The sequence below is a fragment of the Bombina bombina genome, chromosome 1 (assembly GCF_027579735.1).
Source record: "Bombina bombina isolate aBomBom1 chromosome 1, aBomBom1.pri, whole genome shotgun sequence".
NCBI lineage: Eukaryota > Metazoa > Chordata > Amphibia > Anura > Bombinatoridae > Bombina > Bombina bombina.
Genome location: NC_069499.1, coordinates 1,049,015,627 through 1,049,040,779, shown reverse-complemented (window position 1 = coordinate 1,049,040,779; position 25,153 = coordinate 1,049,015,627). Strand labels below are relative to the sequence as shown.

General features: G+C 39.6%; 2 protein-coding genes across 3 annotated transcripts in view; one reads left to right on the top strand and one right to left on the bottom strand.

Annotated features, from left to right (window-relative positions):
* Nucleotides 1-16,378, top strand: part of LOC128635867 (lysosomal protective protein-like) — a 78,586-nt gene extending 62,208 nt beyond the window's left edge. Inside the window, exons 12-14 of the mRNA XM_053688994.1 lie at nucleotides 14,730-14,819; nucleotides 15,061-15,162; nucleotides 16,049-16,378. Coding sequence (XP_053544969.1) covers nucleotides 14,730-14,819; nucleotides 15,061-15,162; nucleotides 16,049-16,132 — 276 coding nt within the window. The 3' untranslated portion in view covers nucleotides 16,133-16,378. The remainder of the gene's footprint in view (nucleotides 1-14,729; nucleotides 14,820-15,060; nucleotides 15,163-16,048) is intronic.
* Nucleotides 12,910-25,153, bottom strand: part of PLTP (phospholipid transfer protein) — a 222,918-nt gene continuing 210,674 nt past the window's right edge. The window contains exons 12-17 of one of the 2 annotated variants that reach the window (XM_053688919.1): nucleotides 17,540-17,607; nucleotides 17,141-17,183; nucleotides 16,998-17,061; nucleotides 16,839-16,915; nucleotides 16,618-16,756; nucleotides 12,910-15,330 (exon numbers count right to left, since the gene is read on the bottom strand). In XM_053688919.1, coding sequence (XP_053544894.1) covers nucleotides 16,634-16,756; nucleotides 16,839-16,915; nucleotides 16,998-17,061; nucleotides 17,141-17,183; nucleotides 17,540-17,607 — 375 coding nt within the window. In that variant the 3' untranslated portion in view covers nucleotides 12,910-15,330; nucleotides 16,618-16,633. The remainder of the gene's footprint in view (nucleotides 15,331-16,617; nucleotides 16,757-16,838; nucleotides 16,916-16,997; nucleotides 17,062-17,140; nucleotides 17,184-17,539; nucleotides 17,608-25,153) is intronic. The other variant, XM_053688867.1, reaches the window with a different exon arrangement.

Genomic DNA, 25,153 nt, shown 5'->3' with positions numbered 1-25,153 from the left:
GCTGAGTGTTTGAAATGAGACAGGTTAACTTGACACTGTTCAGTTTACACTACAGCTGACTTAAATTTTAAATACATACAAACAGGCCTAAAGCCTGCATTTAACCAGATCTAATGGTATGATAATGCAAATTTCCCAATCAGTGTTACCACTCTGGGATCCTAGGATGCACACAGTCCCACACGTTGTATCCCTTAGGATTCAGAAAAAAAAAATGTCCAAATGTTCCCAAAGATAGTCTTGTTATTAGGAAACAATAGTGGCCGCTCTTCTCAAAAACATGCACAAGGTGATCTAAGACAAAGAAATATAAAAAGAAGGCGCCTTTTGGTGCAATACAATTTCACAATGTAGAATTATTTCCTCTATGTGGCAAATAATATACTCACAAGTGGAGCAGCACCAAACATGCTGATTGAAACATACTGAGTTCTCACAGTGTCTCAGCTCACTGAACCAGGGTGTGGAGTCTGCTACTCCCAGCTGGGCTCAATTAGCCTCACAGAAATAATGATGTGAACACAAATGGTTTTAAACAAATAAAACACCATTTATTAAAAGCATATTAAAATGTTATAGAGCTAAGCTTATCTAGCTCTTAAAACAGGTATGCAACGCGTTTCTCAGCCTTGCTGGCTGTTTCCTCAGGCATAATCTGTTTTCTGTTCACATCTATCTAATAAAGGTTAACATAGCCAATCAAAATTGATCCAACTAACACACCCCTTTTTTCATTAACTCCTTTGGTACTGCCTAAAACATGTATATTTATATCACCAAACATACATTAATCAAACTATTCAAAAACTATATATAAAAAAATAATATAAGCATTAGATAAATCGCATAAGTTCAAAATCCATATAAACAATTCATATAAACATTATATAGAGATCACCTACTTGTTGCAACAAGCCATATAAAAAGGCTATATAAGCAATATATTGATCGCATATTAATTGTAACATAGCGATTCCTATATGTATCCAAATGTGGTCTATACCTGATAATAATCGCAAATTGCAAAAAAGTTTGACAGGAAACATACGTTTTTTTATACATTTAAATAAATCCTAAATTCCAAAAAAGTTTGACAGGAAACATAAGTTTGTGCACACATTTGAATAAATCCTAAATTCCAAAAAAGTTTCACAGGAAACATAAGTTTGTGCACACATTTGAATAAATCATAAATTACAAAAAAGTTTGACAAGAAACATAAGTTTGTGCACACATTTAAATAAATCCTATATTCAATCACTCCTCTATCAAGCCAAGAAATCCCATTGTGTGACAGGAAAAATAAATTTGTGCACACACATTTAAATAAATCCTAAATTACAAAAAAGTTTGACAAGAAACATACGTTTGTGCACACATTTAAATAAATCCTAAATTACAAAAAAGTTTGGCAGGAAACATAAGTTTGTGCACACATTTGAATAAATCCTAAATTACAAAAAAGTTTGACAGGAAACATAAGTTTGTGCACACATTTGAATAAATTCTAAATTACTAAAAAGTTTGACAGGAAACATAAGTTTGTGCACAAATTTGAATAAATTCTAAATTACTAAAAAGTTTGACAGGAAACATAAGTTTGTGCACACATTTGAATAAATCCTAAATTACAAAAAAGTTTGACAGGAAACATAAATTTGTGCACACATTAGAGAATTAAAAAAAAAATGTATCCTTTGTGTAAATTAGTGTCTTTCAATTTAAGATTACCACAGATTATGGTCCCACCAAGACCATATAGAGTACAGCACTTTCAAAATCTATAAGTACAGCTGACAGATGGGAACATTTGCACACCAGATTTGAAGTGGTGCTCTTGGTTGGGGAAAATGGGGGGGGGGGGAAACATACATATGTCAACCTTTCAAAAGTACTTTTCTTCATCTACCCATTCTGACAGATCATTAACCCCTTAAGGACCACAACACTTTTCCATTTTCTGACCGTTTGGGACCAAGGCTATTTTTACATTTTTGCGGTGTTTATGTTTAGCTGTAATTTTCCTCTTACTCATTTACTTTACCCACACATATTATATCCTGTTTTTCTCGCTATTAAATGGACTTTCTATAGATAACATTATTTTCATCATATCTTATAATTTACTATAAAAATTTGTATAAAATATGATGAAAAAATGAAAAAAAACACACTTTTTCTAACTTTGACCCCCAAAATCTGTTACACATCTACAACCACCAAAAAACAACCATGCTAAATAGTTTCTAAATTTTGTCCTGAGCTTAGAAATACCCAATGTTTACACGTTCTTTGTTTTTTTTTTGCAAGTTATAGGGCAATAAATACAAGTAGCACTTTGCTATTTCCAAACCATTTTTTTTTTTCAAAATTAGCAATAGTTACATTGTAACACTGATCTCTGTCAGGAATCCCTTAAAAACCCTTCACATGTATATATATTTTCTTTCATGTAATTAGCAAGAGTCCATGAGCTAGTGACGTATGGGATATACATTCCTACCAGGAGGGGCAAAGTTTCCCAAACCTCAAAATGCCTATAAATACACCCCTCACCACACCCACAATTCAGTTTTACAAACTTTGCCTCCGATGGAGGTGGTGAAGTAAGTTTGTGCTAGATTCTACGTTGATATGCGCTCCGCAGCAAGTTGGAGCCCGGTTTTCCTCTCAGCGTGCAGTGAATGTCAGAGGGATGTGAGGAGAGTATTGCCTATTTGAATGCAGTGATCTCCTTCTACGGGGTCTATTTCATAGGTTCTCTGTTATCGGTCGTAGAGATTCATCTCTTACCTCCCTTTTCAGATCGACGATATACTCTTATATATACCATTACCTCTGCTGATTCTCGTTTCAGTACTGGTTTGGCTTTCTACAAACATGTAGATGAGTGTCCTGGGGTAAGTAAATCTTATTTTCTGTGACACTCTAAGCTATGGTTGGGCACTTTGTTTTTTAAGTTCTAAATATATGTATTCAAACATTTATTTGCCTTGACTCAGAATGTTCAACTTTCCTTATTTTCAGACAGTCAGTTTCATATTTGGGATAATGCATTTGATTTAATCATTTTTTCTTACCTTCAAAAAATTTGACTCTTCCCTGTGGGCTGTTAGGCTCGCGGGGGCTGAAAATGCTTCATTTTATTGCGTCATTCTTGGCGCGGACTCTTTTGGCGCAAAAATTCTATTTCCGTTTCCGGCGTCATACGTGTCGCCGGAAGTTGCGTCATTTTTTTGACGTTATTTTGCGCCAAAAATGTCGGCGTTCCGGATGTGGCGTCATTTTTGGCGCCAAAAGCATTTAGGCGCCAAATAATGTGGGCGTCTTATTTGGCGCGAAAAAATATGGGCGTCGCTTTTGTCTCCACATTATTTTAGTCTCATTTTTTATTGCTTCTGGTTGCTAGAAGCTTGTTCTTTGGCATTTTTTCCCATTCCTGAAACTGTCATTTAAGGAATTTGATCAATTTTGCTTTATATATATGTTGTTTTTTCTCTTACATATTGCAAGATGTCCCACGTTGCATCTGAGTCAGAAGATACTACAGGAAAATCGCTGTCTAGTGCTGAATCTACCAAAGCTAAGTGTATCTGCTGTAAACTTTTGGTAGCTATTCCTCCAGCTGTTGTTTGTATTGATTGTCATGACAAACTTGTTAAAGCAGATAATATTTCCTTTAGTAAAGTACCATTGCCTGTTGCAGTTCCTTCAACATCTAAGGTGCAGAATGTTCCTGATAATATAAGAGATTTTGTTTCTGAATCCATAAAGAAGGCTATGTCTGTTATTTCTCCTTCTAGTAAACGTAAAAAATCTTTTAAAACTTCTCTCCCTACAGATGAATTTTTAAATGAACATCATCATTCTGATTCTGATGACTCCTCTGGTTCAGAGGATTCTGTTTCAGAGGTTGATGCTGCTAAATCTTCATATTTATTTAAAATGGAATTTATTCGTTCTTTACTTAAAGAAGTACTAATTGCTTTAGAAATAGAGGATTCTGGTCCTCTTGATACTAATTCTAAACGTTTGGATAAGGTATTTAAAGCTCCTGTGGTTATTCCAGAAGTTTTTCCTGTTCCTAATGCTATTTCTGCAGTAATTTCCAAGGAATGGGATAAATTGGGTAATTCATTTACTCCTTCTAAATGTGCCGTCTGACAGATTAGAATTTTGGGACAAGATCCCTAAAGTTGATGGGGCTATTTCTACCCTTGCTAAACGTACTACTATTCCTACGTCAGATGGTACTTCGTTTAAGGATCCTCTAGATAGCAAAATTGAATCCTTTCTAAGAAAAGCTTATCTGTGTTCAGGTAATCTTCTTAGACCTGCTATATCTTTGGCTGATGTTGCTGCAGCTTCAACTTTTTGGTTGGAAACTTTAGCGCAACAAGTAACACATCGTGATTCTCATGATATTATTATTCTTCTTCAGCATGCTAATAATTTTATCTGTGATGCTATTTTTGATATTATCAGAGTTGATGTCAGGTTTATGTCTCTAGCTATTTTAGCTAGAAGAGCTTTATGGCTTAAAACTTGGAATGCTGATATGGCTTCTAAATCAACTTTACTTTCCATTTCTTTCCAGGGTAACAAATTATTTGGTTCTCAGTTGGATTCCATTATTTCAACTGTTACTGGTGGGAAAGGAACTTTTTTACCACAGGATAAAAAATCTAAAGGTAAAAACAGGGCTAATAATCGTTTTCGTTCCTTTCGTTTCAACAAAGAACAAAAGCCTGATCCTTCATCCTCAGGAGCAGTTTCAGTTTGGAAACCATCTCCAGTCTGGAATAAATCCAAGCCAGCTAGAAAGGCAAAGCCTGCTTCTAAGTCCACATGAAGGTGCGGCCCTCATTCCAGCTCAGCTGGTAGGGGGCAGGTTACGTTTTTTCAAGGAAATTTGGATCAATTCTGTTCACAATCTTTGGATTCAGAGCATTGTTTCAGAAGGGTACAGAATTGATTTCAAGATGAGACCTCCTGCAAAGAGATTTTTTCTTTCCCGTGTCCCAGTAAATCCAGTAAAAGCTCAAGCATTTCTGAAATGTGTTTCAGATCTAGAGTTGACTGGAGTAATTATGCCAGTTCCAGTTCCGGAACAGGGGATGGGGTTTTATTCAAATCTCTTCATTGTACCAAAGAAGGAGAATTCCTTCAGACCAGTTCTGGATCTAAAAATATTGAATCGTTATGTAAGGATACCAACGTTCAAGATGGTAACTGTAAGGACTATCTTGCCTTTTGTTCAGCAAGGGAATTATATGTCCACAATAGATTTACAGGATGCATATCTGCATATTCCGATTCATCCAGATCATTATCAGTTCCTGAGATTCTCTTTTCTGGACAAGCATTACCAGTTTGTGGCTCTGCCGTTTGGCCTAGCTACAGCTCCAAGAATTTTTACAAAGGTTCTCGGTGCCCTTCTGTCTGTAATCAGAGAACAGGGTATTGTGGTATTTCCTTATTTGGACGATATCTTGGTACTTGCTCAGTCTTTACATTTAGCAGAATCTCATACGAATCGACTTGTGTTGTTTCTTCAAGATCATGGTTGGAGGATCAATTTACCAAAAAGTTCTTTGATTCCTCAGACAAGGGTAACCTTTCTGGGTTTCCAGATGGATTCAGTGTCCATGACTCTGTCTTTAACAGACAAGAGACGTCTAAAATTGATTGCAGCTTGTCGAAACCTTCAGTCACAATCATTCCCTTCGGTAGCCTTATGCATGGAAATTCTAGGTCTTATGACTGCTGCATCGGACGTGATCCCCTTTGCTCGTTTTCACATGCGACCTCTTCAGCTCTGTATGCTGAAGCAATGGTGCAAGGATTACACGAAGATATCTCAAACAATATCTTTAAAACCGGTTGTTCGACACTCTCTAACATGGTGGACAGATCACCATTGTTTAATTCAGGGGGCTTCTTTTGTGCTTCCGACCTGGACTGTAATTTCAACAGATGCAAGTCTCACAGGTTGGGGAGCTGTGTGGGGATCTCTGACGGCACAAGGAGTTTGGGAATCTCAGGAGGTGAGATTACCGATCAATATTTTGGAACTCCGTGCAATTTTCAGAGCTCTTCAGTTTTGGCCTCTTCTGAAGAGAGAATCGTTCATTTGTTTTCAGACGGACAATGTCACAACTGTGGCATACATCAATCATCAAGGAGGGACTCACAGTCCTCTGGCTATGAAAGACGTATCTCGAATTTTGGTTTGGGCGGAATCCAGCTCCTGTCTAATCTCTGCGGTTCATATCCCAGGTATAGACAATTGGGAAGCGGATTATCTCAGTCGCCAAACGTTACATCCGGGCGAATGGTCTCTTCACCCAGAGGTATTTCTTCAGATTGTTCAAATGTGGGAACTTCCAGAAATAGATCTGATGGTGTCCCATCTAAACAAGAAACTTCCCAGGTATCTGTCCAGATCCCGGGATCCTCAGGCGGAGGCAGTGGATGCATTATCACTTCCTTGGAAGTATCATCCTGCCTATATCTTTCCGCCTCTAGTTCTTCTTCCAAGAGTAATCTCCAAGATTCTGAAGGAATGCTCGTTTGTTCTGCTGGTAGCTCCGGCATGGCCTCACAGGTTTTGGTATGCGGATCTTGTCCGGATGGCCTCTTGCCAACCGTGGACTCTTCCGTTAAGACCAGACCTTCTGTCACAAGGTCCTTTTTTCCATCAGGATCTGAAATCCTTAAATTTAAAGGTATGGAGATTGAACGCTTGATTCTTGGTCAAAGAGGTTTCTCTGACTCTGTGATTAATACTATGTTACAGGCTCGTAAATCTGTATCTCGAGAGATATATTATAGAGTCTGGAAGACTTATATTTCTTGGTGTCTTTCTCATAATTTTTCTTGGCATTCTTTTAGAATACCGAGAATTTTACAGTTTCTTCAGGATGGTTTAGATAAGGGTTTGTCCGCAAGTTCTTTGAAAGGATAAATCTCTGCTCTTTCTGTTCTTTTTCACAGAAAGATTGCTATTCTTCCTGATATTCATTGTTTTGTACAAGCTTTGGTTCGTATAAAACCTGTCATTAAGTCAATTTCTCCTCCTTGGAGTTTGAATTTGGTTCTGGGAGCTCTTCAAGCTCCTCCGTTTGAACCTATGCATTCATTGGACATTAAATTACTTTCTTGGAAAGTTTTGTTCCTTTTGGCCATCTCTTCTGCCAGAAGAGTTTCTGAATTATCTGCTCTTTCTTGTGAGTCTCCTTTTCTGATTTTTCATCAGGATAAGGCGGTGTTGCGAACTTCTTTTAAATTTTTACCTAAAGTTGTGAATTCCAACAACATTAGTAGAGAAATTGTGGTTCCTTCATTATGTCCTAATCCTAAGAATTCTAAGGAGAAATCGTTGCATTCTTTGGATGTTGTTAGAGCTTTGAAATATTATGTTGAAGCTACGAAATCTTTCCGTAAGACTTCTAGTCTATTTGTTATCTTTTCCGGTTCTAGAAAAGGCCAGAAAGCTTCTGCCATTTCTTTGGCATCTTGGTTGAAATCTTTAATTCATCTTGCCTATGTTGAGTCGGGTAAAACTCCGCCTCAGAGAATTACAGCTCATTCTACTAGGTCAGTTTCTACTTCCTGGGCGTTTAGGAATGAAGCTTCGGTTGACCAGATTTGCAAAGCAGCAACTTGGTCCTCTTTGCATACTTTTACTAAATTCTACCATTTTGATGTATTTTCTTCTTCTGAAGCAGTTTTTGGTAGAAAAGTATTTCAGGCAGCGGTTTCAGTTTGAATCTTCTGCTTATGTTTTTCGTTAAACTTTATTTTGGGTGTGGATTATTTTCAGCAGGAATTGGCTGTCTTTATTTTATCCCTCCCTCTCTAGTGACTCTTGTGTGGAAAGATCCACATCTTGGGTAGTCATTATCCCATACGTCACTAGCTCATGGACTCTTGCTAATTACATGAAAGAAAACATAATTTATGTAAGAACTTACCTGATAAATTCATTTCTTTCATATTAGCAAGAGTCCATGAGGCCCGCCCTTTTTTTGTGGTGGTTATGATTTTGTATAAAGCACAATTTATTCCAATTCCTTATTTTATATGCTTTCGCACTTTTTTATCACCCCACTTCTTGGCTATTCGTTAAACTGAATTGTGGGTGTGGTGAGGGGTGTATTTATAGGCATTTTGAGGTTTGGGAAACTTTGCCCCTCCTGGTAGGAATGTATATCCCATACGTCACTAGCTCATGGACTCTTGCTAATATGAAAGAAATGAATTTATCAGGTAAGTTCTTACATAAATTATGTTTTTTTAGTAGACAACCCAAAGTATTGATCTAGGCCCATGTTGGTATATTTCATGCCACCATTTCACCGCCAAATGCGATCAAATAAAAAAAATCGTTGACTTTTTCACAAACTTTTTCACAAACTTTAGATTTTTCACTGAAATTATTTACAAACAGCTTAGGCAATTATGGCACTAATGTTTGTAAATGCTTCTCTAGTATCCCCTTTGTTCAGAAGTAGCAGACTTATATGGCTTTGGCGTTGCTTTTTAGTAATTAGAAGGCCGCTAAATGATGCTGCACACCACACGTGTATTATGCCCAGCAGTGAAGGGGTTAATTAGGGAGCTTGTAGGGTTAATTTTAGCTGTAGTGTAGTAGACAACCCAAAGTATTGATCTAGTACTATTATGGAATATTTCATGCCACCATTTCACTGCCAAATGCGATCAAATAAACAAAATCGTAAAATTTTTCACAATTTTAGGTTTCTCACTGAAATTATTTAAAAACAGCTTGTGCAATTATGGCACAAATGGTTGTAAAAGCTTCTCTGTGATCCCCTTTGTTCAGAAATAGCAGACATATATGGCTTTGGCATTGCTTTTTGGTAATTAGAAGGCAGCTAAATGCCCCAGCGCACCACACTTGTATTATGCCCAGCAGTGACGGGGTTAATTAGGTAGCTTGTAGGGTTAATTTTAGCTTTAATGTAGAGATCAGTCTCCCACCTGGCACATCCTACCCCCTGAACCCTCCCTGACCCCCCTCAAACAGCTCTCTTCCCTCCCCCACCTTACAATTGTCACCACCATCTTAAGTACTAGCAGAAAGTCTGCCAGTACTATTCCCCCCCCCCCCAATTGATTCTGCAGTGTTGGATCCCCTCTTAGCCCCCAACCTCCCTGATCCCCCCATACATCTCTCTAACCCTCCCCCCTTTACCTATTTGCTGCCATCTTGGGTACTGGCAACTGTCTGCCAGTACCCAGTATAGCCCCCAAAAATGTGTATTTTTTTATTTATTATTAAAATGATATTTTCTGTAATGTAGTTTCCCCCCTCAATATCCTACCTCCCTCCCCTCCCAGATCCCTTGCCCAGCATCCCAGAGAGCCCCACCATCAATGTACATACAACATTTTTTATTGAATCTTAAGATTTGGCACCTGTGCGCGCACCCACCCGACCCCCCGGCTGCTTCCGCCAACTGACAGGGATATTGCCTTTGCAGAAAACGGAAGCCAGGACAACGATGGGCAGCCCACCCGCATCCCTGCTGCTGCTCCCACCCACCAACGATTGCCACCACCAATGCCCGATGCAGAGAGGGCCACAAAGTGGTGGCTAAAAAAAAGTATTACAGTGATGCCTCCCTGCTGCTGCTCCCACCCACCAACGATTGCCACCACCAATGCCCGATGCAGAGAGGGCCACAAAGTGGTGGCTAAAAAAAGGTATTACAGTGATGCCTCAATAACAAGGCACGATCACTTCCACCGCTTGAAACCTGTGAGGACATACAGGGTACGTCCTTCGTCATTAACTGACGCACCCTGTACGTCCTTGGTCCTTAAGGGGTTAATGTACAATTTTGAATTCACAGAAGTATTTTTGTTTGCACATTTACAAATATGATTCTTTAAAAAGTGATCTCTTAATTTCTTTTTTTTTTTATATCATGCATGTCACACACTGTTGATTTAGTGGATGGCAATGTGCAGAAATTTTACCTCCTGTGAGTGTTTCTGTTGGTGTCTGTGTTTATGTCTTTGTGCTTTTGTTGGTGTCTCTATGAGTGTGGATGTATTTTTTTGTGGGTCTCTCTGTGAGGGTGTGTGTGTCTGTCTTTGTGCATTTTTTGTGGATGTCTCTTTGAGGGTGTGTGTGTATATGTCTCTGTGAAGGTGTGTGCGTATGTCTTTGTGCATTTTCTGTGGGTGTCTCTGTGAGGGTGTGTATGTATGTTTGTGTATTTTCTGTGGGTGCCTCTGTGAGGGTGGGTGTGTATGTCTGTGTATTTTCTGCGGATGCCTCTGTGAGGGTGTGTCTGTGTATATGTATATCTGTGTCTATGAGGGTATATGCATATGTCTGTGCGTTTTCTGTGGATGTCTCTGTGAGGATGTGTGCATATGTCTGTGTGTTTTCTGTGGGTGTCTCTGTGAGGGTGTGTGCATATGTCTGTGTGTTTTCTGCGGGTGTCTCTGTTATGGTGTGTGCATATGTATGTGTATTTTCTGTGTGTGTGTGTCTGTGAGGGTGTGTGTGTGCATTTTCTGTGGGTGTCTCTGTGATGGTGTGTGCATATGTATGTGTGTTTTCTGTGGGTGTCTCTGTGAGGGTGTGTGTGTGCATTTTCTGTGGGTGTCTCTGTGATGGTGTGTGCATATGTCTGTGTATTTTCTGTGGGTGTGTCTGTGAGGGCATGTGCATATGTCTGTGTGTTTTCTGTGTGTGTGTTTGTGAGGGTGTGTGTGTGTGTGCGCATTTTCTGTGGGTGTCTCTGAGGGTGTGTGTTTGTATGTCTTTGTGTATTTTCTGTGGATGCCTCTGTGAGGGTGGGTGTGTATGTCTGTGTATTTTCTGTGGATGTCTCTGTGAGTGTGTGTGTGTGTGTGTGTGTGTGTGTGTGTATGTATGTATGTATGTGTTTTCTGTGGATGTCTCTGTGAGGGTATGTGCATATGTCTTTGTGCATTTTCTGTGGGTGTTTCTGTGAGGATGTATTATCTGTGTTGTTTTCTGTGGATGTCTCTGTGAGGGTGTGTGTATATGTCTGTGTATTTTCTGTGGGTGTGTCTGTGAGGGTGTGTTTATATGTCTGTGTGTTTTCTGTGGGTGTGTCTGTGAGGGTGTGTATGTCTCTGTGAGTGTGTGTATGTCTTTGTGTGTTTTCTGTGGATGCCTCAGTGAGGGTGTGTGTGTATGTATGTCTTTGTGTGTTTTCTGTGGGTGTCTCTGTGTGTGTATGTCTTTGTGTGTTTTCTGTGGATGTCTCAGTGAGGGTATGTGTGTCTTTTTATGTTTTCTGTGGGTGTCCGTGAGTGTGTATGTCTTTGTGTGTTTTCTGAGGCTGTCTCTGTGGATTTATGTGCAAGTTTGAGTTTGTGTATGTGTGTGTGTCCATTGTCTGTTCCTTTTTAGGACATTTTGACCTTACTACTGATTATTCACATCTTTCTACAGACTTTGAGACTAATGAGACCTTTCCGGAAGTCACCAATCCACCACTTAAAGGGACACTGAACCCAATTTTTTTCTTTTGTGATTCATATAGAGCAAGCAATTTTAAGCAACTTTCTAATTTACTCCTATTATCAATTTTTCTTCGTTCTCTTGCTTTCTTTATTTGAAAAAGAAGACATCTAAGCTAAGGAACTAGCCAATTTTTGGTTCAGAACCATGGACAGCACTTGTTTATTGGTGCTGTCCAATCAGCAAGGACAACCCAGGTTGTTCACCAAAGATGGGCCGGCATCTAAACTTAAATTCTTGATTTTAAAATAAAAATACCAAGTGAATAAAGAAAATTTGACAATAGGAGTAAATTAGAAAGATGCTTAAAATTGCATGCTCTATCTGAATCATGAAAGAAATTTTTTTTGGGTACAGTGTCCCTTTAACCTTTAAATTATTGTTTAGGCAGTTCAGGACCCTTCCTTTCAGCCACTGAATGCTGTTGCCATCATATAGTTGGCATATTCCTTGACAAAAAGATAATCAGAACTCTCCATATTTTGTCTTGTAAATCTCCTTTTTTGACAAAACTGTAGTCTACCTCATTACTTGTCAAGTCAATGTAAACAAGTACTGAGTGTCTGTTTGGGTGTCTGTGTGTGAGTGTGTTTGTGTGTTTCTTTGCGTGCCTGCTAGAGTGTCTATATGTGAATCCTTATGTGTGTCTGTGTGTTTCTGTGTTTGTGTGTTACGACCTTTACATTTCCAAGTTTTACTACACTTAAGAATAAAGTGCATATATTTTTAGTCACTTGGTCAAAAATTGCACATGTCAAAGGGGGTGTGGGGGGGGGGGGTGGTGGCTGATCAATGGTTAAGTAAGGGGCCCCAACATTTCTAGTGGCGGCCCTGCTCCTTATCTTCCCTTTTAGCTGCTCGCTACTGTATATAGACTAATAAAGGCTCATATTAATTACATGAAGTATAGACAATGCAGCATGCTGGAAACCACATTCATATGTTTACAATACACAAGCCTTCCCTTTCCTGTGAAGCCCTTAACCTTGTGCTTCAGTTATAATAAAAGTACAGTAAATATATTTTTATATCTAGAAAAAGAGGATTTTATATTTAGGAAAATATGGTAAGCAAGGTTCTCTAAACAACACCTTTTGTATTGACAGCTGTCCTTTATCACTGCACATTCAGTGATTAATGATTTCTGAGCGCACTAGTATATTAAAATAGATGCTATTCTGACTGTGTAGTAAATGTTTTTTGTTTTTTTAAACCATTAGTTTTTTTTTACTGAGTAAAGCTGTGGGTGGCAATTTCTCTCATTCATTGATACCCTTTATCAACATTTTTAATATGTCTGTGATTATGATTCCCTTCATAAGATTTGCTTCAGCAAGAACATAAAAATGCTTCCAGTATTTCAAGTAATCCTCTGATTTTGGCCTTTTCATTTTTTTTATTTTTAATTTCAAGCTTTATTGAAGCAGAGTCTAAAATGCACACATTGTTTTGAAGAAATTATAAACCATGAACTGCAGAACATATAAAACAAAATCGAGGGACAGTGAAGAGTCTCTCCTGCTTTAGGTAGGGCCTTTCCATCTTTTTAGAGATTGTGTCTGGAAGCACCAATAGATCCTTCTTTTCATTTCCATATTTTCTTTTCAGAGTTACATTCTTGTTCCTGACTATAAAATATGGCTTTATTTTGTCACTTGCAGATGACGCTGGAGATAACATCAGTCATTAGGCTCTGTATGAATTCACGTCTGAGTCAGTAAATTTGGCCAGTTTCTGCAGACTTATGATGCTCTAAAATGAAGTTTCAATTCCAACTGTACTTATGCAGCAGTCTGTTTCTTTCCTTATTGAAATTGACATATAGCAGAAAAAAGAAAATGCTCTAATGCATTAGAGAATGTCCTTATTGTACTCTTAGCTATGTATTTAAATCCTCAAATGAATTAAACTAGCTAAAGTCAGCTCCAGGCAAACAATACACTGCTGATCCTCAGCTGAACACCGCCAGTGATTGGCAGCTGTAATGTTCAACACCAGTAATGTATTATTGGCCCGGCACTGACTTTATGTGTTTAACTCCTTTGCATGGGTTAAACACATAGGTAAAGGTGAGCAATAGTTTAATAAGAAAATGTTCAATTCAATTCAATACAAGCATTATATAGTTGTTGGCACTTTTAAAAGTTGGTAGTGATAAAATAAGGATTTAGCTCCCCCTAGAGCCACCAAGGGGAGCAAGATCAGCTGGTCTTTTCAAAGACCTTATACATTGACACAATGATGAAGTCCAGGAATGCAGTTGGGTATTATCATCTGAATTTCAGAACATCTACAAGACTAGACTAGGGAGAAAAGTTGTCAAACATTATATAGTTAATTTACGGTTATATACATCTAGATATAGCTTACTGGTAATGTTAAATAATAATGTAATAAAGGTAACAAATTCATTTTTCTGATTTTAACCCTTTACTTAAATGAAGGAGGAGTTACCACTGAGCATGCCATGGAAATTGTGTTTTGTTACTTAATTGTTCTTCACAATCCTATCATTTTCCCTTTTCTTTAATTGTACAGCCTGTCATGCACTGAAAGACACATCACATCCCTGTGTGCAGAAGTATTTAGATTTGTTTACATGTATCCATTGTGACTGCCCACATTGCCCCGTCCCACAACTACCTACACACTGGTTTTTCAGCTGCTTGTCTATTGGTTGGAGGGTTCATTTTAAATCTCTTATTCTACTTATTCCCTTCCCAAAACCTATTTTTTTAATTCAAGGATAAAGTGACATAGACTGGGGGCCTAATGATCTTAGAGGTTTCTTCAGTAATGTGAGGCCCCTAAATACATTTTAGAAAGGCACATTTTATCTTAAGAGTTGTTTATATAGCTATACAGAGTCCTGGATGTGAGGAAGAGACACAGACAATACAATATAATGCTCAAAAAAAGCCCCCGAAGGTTTTGCATGATTTCTCTCCATGCCGGGGAGTTTTTGATCATTGGCCCTAGAAGAGAGTAACTGATAGCACCAGAAACCGAGATCAGGTGTGTTTGTTTAGATACACATTCTGCTTTATACATAGACATCTGGCTTTTGATACATTTGATCTTTGCAAGTAACATCAACACTAGGAAATAGTGACTTTGTTTTGCATCATATGTGTTCTGTTTTAAATGTGGTTTACAGTGATATATAAAAGTAACTGGAAATCTTTTTTCTTTATAGAAATACCGTATCTTATTGTATTATGGAGATGTGGACATGGCCTGTAACTTTCTGGGTGCTAACTGGTTTGTGCACTCTCTGAACCAGCCAGTAAGTAAATATATATATATGCGGGAGACAGAAGGTTCAGTGGAGTGTCTTGGACAGCTATTATTGGGAGTAATAGCTCAGGTCTTGGAGTGCTGACTCTTGCATAGATGCCTTTTAACTTAGTGTAATTTTGCATTATTATAAGGTTATTAAAGTAATATAGATACTTAAGCATGTGTGTGTGTGTGTGTGTTTGTGTGATATCGTTCCTGGTGTGTGATACTCTTTCTTCTGTGCGCAGTTGCAGGTTCAAAATCGGCCCTGGTACTATTATGAGAATGAGCAGAAGCAGATTGGAGGTTTTGTAGAAGTCTTCACCAACCTTACCTTCCTTACTATTAAAGTAAGCAGTGTAACTGAGACCACTCCATTCTGTACTCCCTAAGCACACCTGATTCAGTATCACCCAACTAACTTGTATTCTTTATCATTCCCTTGTGTTTTCTTCCCATTCTTTTAGATTTCTTTCCTTGCATCCTTTTGCGTCCCATTGTTCCATTCATTTTTGAATCTACAACAAACCAGAATAAAACATTTCTTGCATTCTGATCTGTTAAAATTCCTCTCACTTCCCAACCTCTAGTTTTTCCCAATCCTGGATAACCATAGAAATTTCCCATCACCATGTCCAGTTCCACTATAACCTGAGTTCCTGCGCATCCATAAGATTCCTCTGAATACATATTTCTGATAAACTAGTTTTTCTTAGAAGAGTTAAAATCTTGTAATTCTGTTCACTTAAATAAGTACAAGTATTTGCTCCTTTATCTATTCTCTCTTTTTTTCATTTTACCTTACACTTAACCATCTCATTTCAGCTCTAGACTGACAAGCCTTTCCTCACTTGGACACAGTGATGTACTACTGTTTTAGCTATATATATATATATATATATATATATATATATATATATATATATATATATATCAATCATACATCCCCTTTTAATCTTTCATTCTGTCCACTACCCCTCCTGCACTTCTTCCTTCATCCCTCTCAAAATCTGCTCTCAGGTCCTCTTTTATCCTCTGCTGACCCACCTCCCCAGTCTTCTCTTCTGAGATGTCATTACCCTACACACTATAAAATTCAGAACTACATCTCCATGCTAAAACTTTGATTTTCATTTATCTGAACATCCATCTCAGCTTCTCCAGTATGCTCTCATCCTTCATCCTGTATCAATAGCCTGTGCTGAAGTTATTTAGTTCTTCTATTTATGTTTACAGGGAGCAGGTCATATGGCACCCACAGACAAACCAAATCCAGTCTTCACTATGTTCAGCCGCTTTATCCACAATGAACCAATTTAGTCAATGTTCCCCTCTATACAATTTATAGAACTATGTATTAAGCAATTATCTTCTGTATTCTGCATGTTAGTGTACTTGATATGAATCATTACATAGTTGCTAAACAGATTAGACAGTTTTTGTTGCTGCTTAGTGTTGTAAAGCATCTTCTTCCTTTATAGAATAATTCTGAGGGTATGTATGAATCACAGACATGATAAACTGATTTTGTCTTAACTAAGCTGATAAATATATATGTGTATAAAACAGGGTCTGTGTGTTCTTTAAATTGGTGCACATATAATGTCTCTTGAGCTGATGCCCATTACGTGGAAGGTCTACTAGTTGAACAGTTATGATTGGCGTCCTTGAGATGATGGATTTGGGGTAACTGATACAATGAGTTTTAACCTCTCAGAGGTACTCTTACATTTATAAGGTTAGTTCTCTCAAAAGAAGTTTGAGAGGCATCTATAGAATTATAGGTGGAGTTATCAGACCCTCACTCAGGCTCAGAGGAATTTAAATGGACTCATTGGGTCCAGGGGTCGTACTTGCTGGACTGGTAGGAGATGGACGATATTTGTCAATGACTTCCCGCAGACTCATGGAGAAGTGCAGGTCTCCACCAATGAGAATAAATCCCTAAGGAAGAGATAATGAAAATATCACAACACTGGTACTCAGGATGCAAACATCACTCATTTTTAGACACATAATAACATACCATTTGATGTGAAGCAGTTTCACGTGTGAAGTCCAGCCCCTCTGGCAAAGGAATGCTAACGCCTCTCTTAGTTCTCTCTACATTAAAGAAGCAGTGCATCAGAAAAGCTTGAAATAATCTGTGAGATAAATATCTGGAAAAGGAACCAAAGCATCTTACCATTAAGGATGGGCATCACAGTCAACTGTAGAAGGGTCTTTAGTGGGCTTTGGAGAGGAATGAGCTACAAGACAAAAAATAGAATACTAATTAAATATTTTTTACATGTAGACTTTTAACTCAGATGGAAATGGTATACTTACTGCTAGGGACTCCAGGGCTGATTTGTTTGAGTATATTCTGAACCTGTAAAATAATAATAATTAAAAAAAAAAGCAATTATAAAAATGCATTTAATTTAAATAAAATAACAGCAATGTTAATGGATAAAGGCAAATGTGTGTGTTTAACCTCTTAACCTCTGCAAGGAAATACTGGCCTGCTGCATATTTAAAGGGAAATGAAACCCCCATAAAATGTTAATTAAAGGGATATAAAAACATCTGTTTATTGTTGTAAAAAAGTACTAAGCATTGAGTTATACTTGATTAATAATACATATTGCAATGATTTCTATTATTTTAAAATGATTTTACCTTTTATTTTATATGTATATATCAAATACAATATGAACACTCATTTAAGATACATTTTAATATTACCTCCGGAGGTCTAAATGGACTTGTAAGCTCCTCTTTTTCAGTGTCACTTTGGCGTTTAGGCGAGCTTCCTGGCCATAAAGAAAGAGCAAATTATTAGTTCATCCTTATTTCACATCTACATTAATCTGAAAAAGTATCCGACCAACATATTTATAGTGTTCCATGACAGTTTGCTTTTAACAATGATTGTGAGCATCTCAGTTTGTGTCATAATATCTTATAAGTGAAGCACCACATGAAAGCCCACAGTTTATAAAAAAGAAAAAGTAAAAAAGTATTTATGATGAATGTATCATATTTAAAATACATTTCACCTATACATTTCACCTACCTTTAGTCTCTCATATCCTGTATAATGTAGCATATATATATATATATATATATAACATAATTTATGCTTACCTGATAAATTTATTTCTCTTGTAGTGTATCCAGTCCACGGATCATCCATTACTTGTGGGATATATTCCCTTCCCAACAGGAAGTTGCAAGAGGATCACCCACAGCAGAGCTGCTATATAGCTCCTCCCCTCACATGTCATATCCAGTCATTCGACCGAAACAAGACGAGAAAGGAGAAACCATACGGTGCAGTGGTGACTGTAGTTTAATTAAAAAATTTAGACCTGCCTTAAAAGGACAGGGCGGGCCGTGGACTGGATACACTACAAGAGAAATAAATTTATCAGGTAAGCATAAATTATATTTTCTCTTGTTAAGTGTATCCAGTCCACGGATCATCCATTACTTGTGGGATACCAATACCAAAGCTTAAGTACACGGATGATGGGAGGGACAAGGCAGGAACTTAAATGGAAGGAACCACTGCCTGTAGAACCTTTCTCCCAAAAACAGCCTCCGAAGAAGCAAAAGTGTCAAATTTGTAAAATTTTGAAAAAGTGTGAAGCGAAGACCAAGTCGCAGCCTTGCAAATCTGTTCAACAGAGGCCTCATTTTTAAAGGCCCAGGTGGAAGCCACAGCTCTAGTAGAATGAGCTGTAATCCTTTCAGGGGGCTGCTGTCCAGCAGTCTCATAGGCTAAGCGTATTATGCTTCTAAGCCAAAAGGAGAGAGAAGTTGCCGAAGCCTTTTGACCTCTCCTCTGCCCAGAGTAAACGACAAACAGGGCAGATGTTTGACGAAAATCTTTAGTTGCCTGTAAGTAGAACTTCAAGGCACGGACTACGTCCAGATTATGTAAAAGATGTTCCTTCTTTGAAGAAGGATTAGGGCACAATGATGGGACAACAATCTCTTGATTGATATTCCTGTTAGAAACCACCTTAGGTAAAAACCCAGGTTTAGTACACAGAACTACCTTGTCTGAATGGAAAATCAGATAAGGAGAATAACTCCGAGACTCTTCGAGCTTAGGAAATAGCCATCAAAAACAGAACTTTCCAAGATATAAGTTTAATATCAATGGAATGAAGGGGTTCAAACGGAACTCCTTGAAGAACTTTAAGAGCCAAGTTTAAGCTCCACGGAGGAGCAACAGTTTTAAACACAGGCTTAATCCTAGCCAAAGCCTGACAAAAAGCCTGGACATCTGGAACTTCTGCCAGATGCTTGTGCAAAAGAATAGACAGAGCAGAGATCTGTCCCTTTAACGAACTAGCTGATAAGCCTTTTTCCAAACCCTCTTGGAGAAAGGACAATATCCTAGGAATCCTAACCTTACTCCATGAGTAACTCTTGGATTCGCACCAATACAGGTATTTACGCCATATCTTATGGTAGATTTTCCTGGTAACAGGCTTTCGTGCCTGTATTAAGGTAACAATAACTGACTCGGAGAAGCCACGCTTTGATAGGATCAAGCGTTCAATCTCCATGCAGTCAGTCTCAGAGAAATTAGATTTGGATGATTGAAAGGACCTTGTATTAGAAGGTCTTGCCTCAGAGGTAGAGTCCATGGTGGACAGGACGACATGTCCACTAGGTCTGCATACCAGGTCCTGCGTGGCCACGCAGGCGCTATCAGAATCACCGATGCTCTCTCCTGTTTGATCTTGGCAATCAGACGAGGGAGCAGAGGAAATGGTGGAAACACATAAGCCAGGTTGAAGAACCAAGGAGCTGCTAGAGCATCTATCAGCGTCGCTCCCGGGTCCCTGGACCTGGATCCGTAACGAGGAAGCTTGGCGTTCTGGCGAGACGCCATGAGATCCAGTTCTGGTTTGCCCAACGATGGACCAGTTGAACAAACACCTCCGGATGGAGTTCCCACTCCCCCGGATGAAAAGTCTGACGACTTAGAAAATCCGCCTCCCAGTTCTCCACGCCTGGGATGTGGATCGCTGACAAGTGGCAAGAGTGAGACTCTGCCCAGCGAATTATCTTTGAGACTTCTAACAAACATCGCTAGGGAACTCCTGGTTCCCCCTTGATGGTTGATGTAAGCCACAGTCGTGATGTTGTCCGACTGAAATCTAATGAACCTCAGTGTTGCTAACTGAGGCCAAGCTAGAAGAGCATTGAATATTGCTCTTAACTCCAGAATATTTATTGGGAGGAGTTTCTCCTCCTGAGTCCACGATCCCTGAGCCTTCAGGGAGTTCCAGACTGTGCCCCAGCCTAGAAGGCTGGCATCTGTTGTTACAATCGTCCAATCTGGCCTGCGAAAGGTCATACCCTTGGACAGATGGACCCGAGATAGCCACCAGAGAAGAGAATCTCTGGTCTCTTGATCCAGAATTAGTAGAGGGGGACAAATCTGAGTAATCCCCATTCCACTGACCTAGTATGCACAATTGCAGCGGTCTGAGATGCAGGCGTGCAAATGGCACTATGTCCATTGCCGCTACCATTAAGCCGATTACTTCCATGCACTGAGCCACTGACGGGCGTGGAATGGAATGAAGGACACGGCAAGCATTTAAAAGTTTTGATAACCTGGACTCCGTCAGGTAAATTTTCATTTCTACAGAATCTATCAGAGTCCCTAGGAAGGAGACTCTTGTGAGTGGTGATAGAGAACTCTTTTCCACGTTCACTTTCCACCCATGCGACCTCAGAAATGCCAGAACTATCTCTGTATGAGACTTGGCAATTTGAAAGCTTGACGCCTGTATCAGGATGTCGTCTAGATACCGAGCCACCGCTATGCCTCGCGGTCTTAGAACCGCCAGAAGTGAGCCCAGAACCTTTGTAAAGATTCTCGGGGCAGTAGCCAACCCGAAGGGGAGAGCTACAAATTGGTAATGCCTGTCTAGAAAGGCAAATCTTAGGAACTGATGATGATCTTTGTGAATCGGTATGTGAAGGTAGGCATCCTTTAAGTCCACTGTGGTCATGTACTGACCCTCTTGGATCATGGGTAGGATGGTCCGAATAGTTTCCATTTTGAATGATGGAACTCTTAGGAATTTGTTTAAGATCTTTAGGTCCAAGATTGGTCTGAAGGTTCCCTCTTTCTTGGGAACCACAAACAGATTTGAATAAAATCCCTTTCCTTGTTCCGTCCGCGGAACTGGGTGGATCACCCCCATTACTAGGAGGTCTTGTACACAGCTTAGGAATGCCACTTTCTTTGTCTGGTTTTCTGATAACCTTGAAAGATGAAATCTCCCTTGAGGAGGAGAAGCCTTGAAGTCCAGAAGATATCCCTGAGATATGATCTCCAACGCCCAGGGATCCTGGACATCTCTTGCCCACGCCTGGGCGAAGAGAGAAAGTCTGCCCCCCACTAAATCCATTTCCGGATAGGGGGCCGTTCCTTCATGCTGTCTTGGGGGCAGTAGCAGGTTTTCTGGCCTGCTTGCCCTTGTTCCAGGACTGGTTAGGTTTCCAGGCCTGTCTGGAATGAGCAACAGTTCCTTCCTGTTTTGGAGCGGAGGAAGTTGATGCTGCTCCTGCCTTGAAATTTCAAAAGGCACGAAAATTAGACTGTTTGGCCTTTGATTTGGCCCTGTCCTGAGGAAGGGTATGACCCTTACCTCCAGTAATGTCAGCAATAATTTCTTTCAAGCCGGGCCCGAATAAGGTCTGCCCCTTGAAAGGAATATTAAGTAATTTAGATTTAGAGATCTCTGAATCAGGTTTCCCCAGATCAGATCTGTCACCCACAAAATGAAGCTCTCCGTCCTCATGTTCTGCAAACTGTGACGCAGTATCAGACATGGCTCTTACAGCACCTGCGCGCTCTGCATCTCTCCTAATCCCAGAGCTATCGCGCTTGCCTCTCAATTCTGGCAATCTAGATAATACTTCTGACAGGGTATTATTCATGATTGTAGTAATGTCCTGTAAAGTAATTGCTATGGGCGTCCCATTGAAGAAATAAACTAAGTATAAAACACCACAGTCCTCTCACGACCTATCTATGTTGAGGGTTGCAAGAGAATGACTGGATATGACATGTGAGGGGAGGAGCTATATAGCAGCTCTGCTGTGGGTGATCCTCTTGCAAATTCCTGTTGGGAAGGAAATATATCCCACAAGTAATGGATGATCCGTGGACTGGATACACTATATATATAGAATTGTCTTGTTATAAACACTGTCTGTATTTCATTCATTCGTCTTATAATGAATATAGGTTACTGAACTGTGCTGCTAAAGAGTATGTCTTAGAATATCAGAAATAGCAGCAAATAAAAGGCCAGATTACAAGTTGAGCGCAAAATATAGCTTCCGCAAAAGCAAAATTTGCATTCCACTTAGTAATACCAACACACGCAAATGTGCGCTGGTATTACAAGTGGGGTGCAATGCAAACACGACCTTACGTGTTTACAAGAATGCGCTTCCATAGGTGGGTAAGTAGCGCAGCAATGGGCAGCAAAATGTAAATATATATGTATATGAATATATAGTTATGTGTTAATATGTATATATACACATATTAACACATAACTATATACGTGTATAAGCATATACATATATATTTACAGGGAATACACAGTTCCCATAGACCGCAAAGTAGAGGCACTTTTCAGTGTCGTTATTTTTCTAACACCCCACACCCACCAACTTTAGCTTCTTATAACTGCTTTGTGAAGTTACTTTATTAAAAAAAAAGATGCTACCATTTCTCTTGCAAGATGTATCGAGTCCACGGATTCATCCAATACTTGTGGGATATTCTCCTTCCCAACAGGAAGTGGCAAAGAGAGCACCCACAGCAGAGCTGTCTATATAGCTCCTCCCTTAGCTCCACCCCCAGTCATTCTCTTTGCCTACTCTAAGTACTAGGAAGGGTAAAGTGAGTGTGGTGACAAAAATGTTAGTTTTTATTTTCTCAAGCAAAAGTTTGTTATTTTAAATAGTACCGGTGTGTACTATTCACTCTCTGGCAGAAAAGGGATGAAGATTTCTGCAAGGAGGATGATGATCTTAGCACTTTGTAACTAAGATCCACTGCTGTTCTCACAAAGGATGAGGAGTACAGGAAAACTTCAGTTGGGGTAACGGTTTGCATGCTAGGCTGCATTGTGTGGCTTATTTAAGGGTTATTAACCCACATGGCTAGTTTAGAAACACTTTGGTGTGTTTCTTTTAGGCCCCACTAACATCGAGTGAGGTAGGAGGGGCCTATTTTTGCGCCTCAGTTGCGCAGTTTCTTTTACTCTGAAGACATCCAACTGCTTCTCCAGAGGGTCCTGCTGTGTTTGAGGGCCTAAAAGAAGTTTTTCCCCCACATATTTATCCTAAAGGGCAGGTAGGCGCCACAGCAGAGCTGTGGCAAGGTGCTGAATGTTTTTATACCGGTTTTTGACGTTTTGTCAATCCGGTTTTTACATTAAGGGGTTAATCGTTTATTTGTCTGGCTGTGCAAACTTACTAAGGCTTTATGATTCTACTGTAAAAATTTCATAAAGTTTACTGCTTTTTTACACTGTTTTGCATGTTTGCTTGTTTCATTACTAGCCTGTTTAACATGTCTGACATCAAGGAAAATCCTTGTTCAATGTGTTTAGAAGCCATTGTGGAACCCCCTCTTAGAATGTGTCCCACTTGCACTGATATGTCTATAAATTATAAAGAGCATATTATAGCACTTAAAAATATAGCAATAGATGATTCTCAGACAGAAAATGAGGGTTTGCCATCTAGCTCTCCCCAAGTGTCACAACCAGTAACGCCCACACAAGTGACGCCAAGTACCTCTAGTGCGTCGACTTCATTTACTTTACAAGACATGGCCACAGTTATGAATACAACCCTCACAGAGGTTTTATCTAAACTGCCTGGTTTACAAGGAAAGCGTGACAGCTCTGGGTTAAGAGCAAATGCTGAGCCTTCTGATGCTTCAGTAGCCATATCCGATATACCCTCACAATGTTCTGAAGTAGAGGTAAGGGATTTGCTATCTGAGGGAGAGATTTCTGATTCAGGAAAGACGCTCCCTCAGACAGATTCTGATATGACGGCCTTTAAATTTAAGCTTGAACACCTCCGCTTGTTACTCAGGGAGGCATTAGTGACTCTGGATGATTGTGACCCTATAGTGGTCCCAGAGAAATTGTGTAAAATGGACAAATACTTAGAGGTTCCTGTTTACACTGATGTTTTTCCAGTCCCTAAGAGGATTGCGAATATTGTTACTAAGGAGTGAGATAGACCAGGTATACCGTTCGCTCCCCCTCCTGTTTTTAAGAAAATGTTTCCCATATCTGACACCATGCGGAACTCGTGGCAAACGGTTCCTAAGGTGGAGTTGGCTATTTCTACTCTCGCTAAGCGTACAACTATACCTATCGAAGACAGTTGTGCTTTCAAAGATCCTATGGATAAAAAATTAGAGGGTCTCCTAAAGAAAATTTTTGTTCATCAAGGTTTTCTTCTCCAACCTATTGCGTGCATTGTTCCTGTAACTACTGCAGCTGCTTTCTGGTTCGAGGCTCTAGAAGAGGCTCTTCAGATGGAGACTCCATTAGAGGATATTATGGATAGAATTAAGGCCCTTAAGTTGGCTAATTCTTTCATTACAGATGCCGCTTTCCAACTGGCTAAATTAGCGGCAAAGAATTCAGGTTTTGCCATTTTAGCATGCAGGGCGTTATGGCTTAAGTCCTGGTCTGCTGATGTGTCATCAAAATCTAAACTTTTGAACATCCCCTTCAAAGGAAAGACCCTATTCGGGCCTGAACTGAAAGAGATTGTTTCAGACATCACTGGAGGGAAAGGCCACGCCCTCCGTCAGGATAAAACAAATAAAATGAGGACCAAACAAAATCATTTTCGTTACTTTCGGAACTTCAAGGGTGGTCCCGCTTCAGCTTCCCCTGCTGCAAAGCAAGAGGGGAATTTTGCCCAATCCAAGTCAGTCTGGAGACCTAACCAGGCTGGGAACAAGGGTAAACAGGCCAAGAAGCCTGCTGCTGCCTCCAAGACAGCATGAAGGGGTAGCCCCTGATCCTGGACCGGATCTAGTAGGGGGCAGACTCTCTCTCTTCGCTCAGGCTTGGGCAAGAGATGTTCACGATTCCTGGGCTTTAGAAATTGTGTCCCAGGGATATCTTCTGGACTTCAAAGACTCCCCCCAAGGGGGAGATTTCACGTTTCTCAGTTGTCTGCAAACCAGACAAAGAGAGAGGCGTTCTTACGCTGTGTAAAAGACCTGCATACCATGGGAGTGATCCACCCAGTTCCAAAAGCGGAACAAGGGCT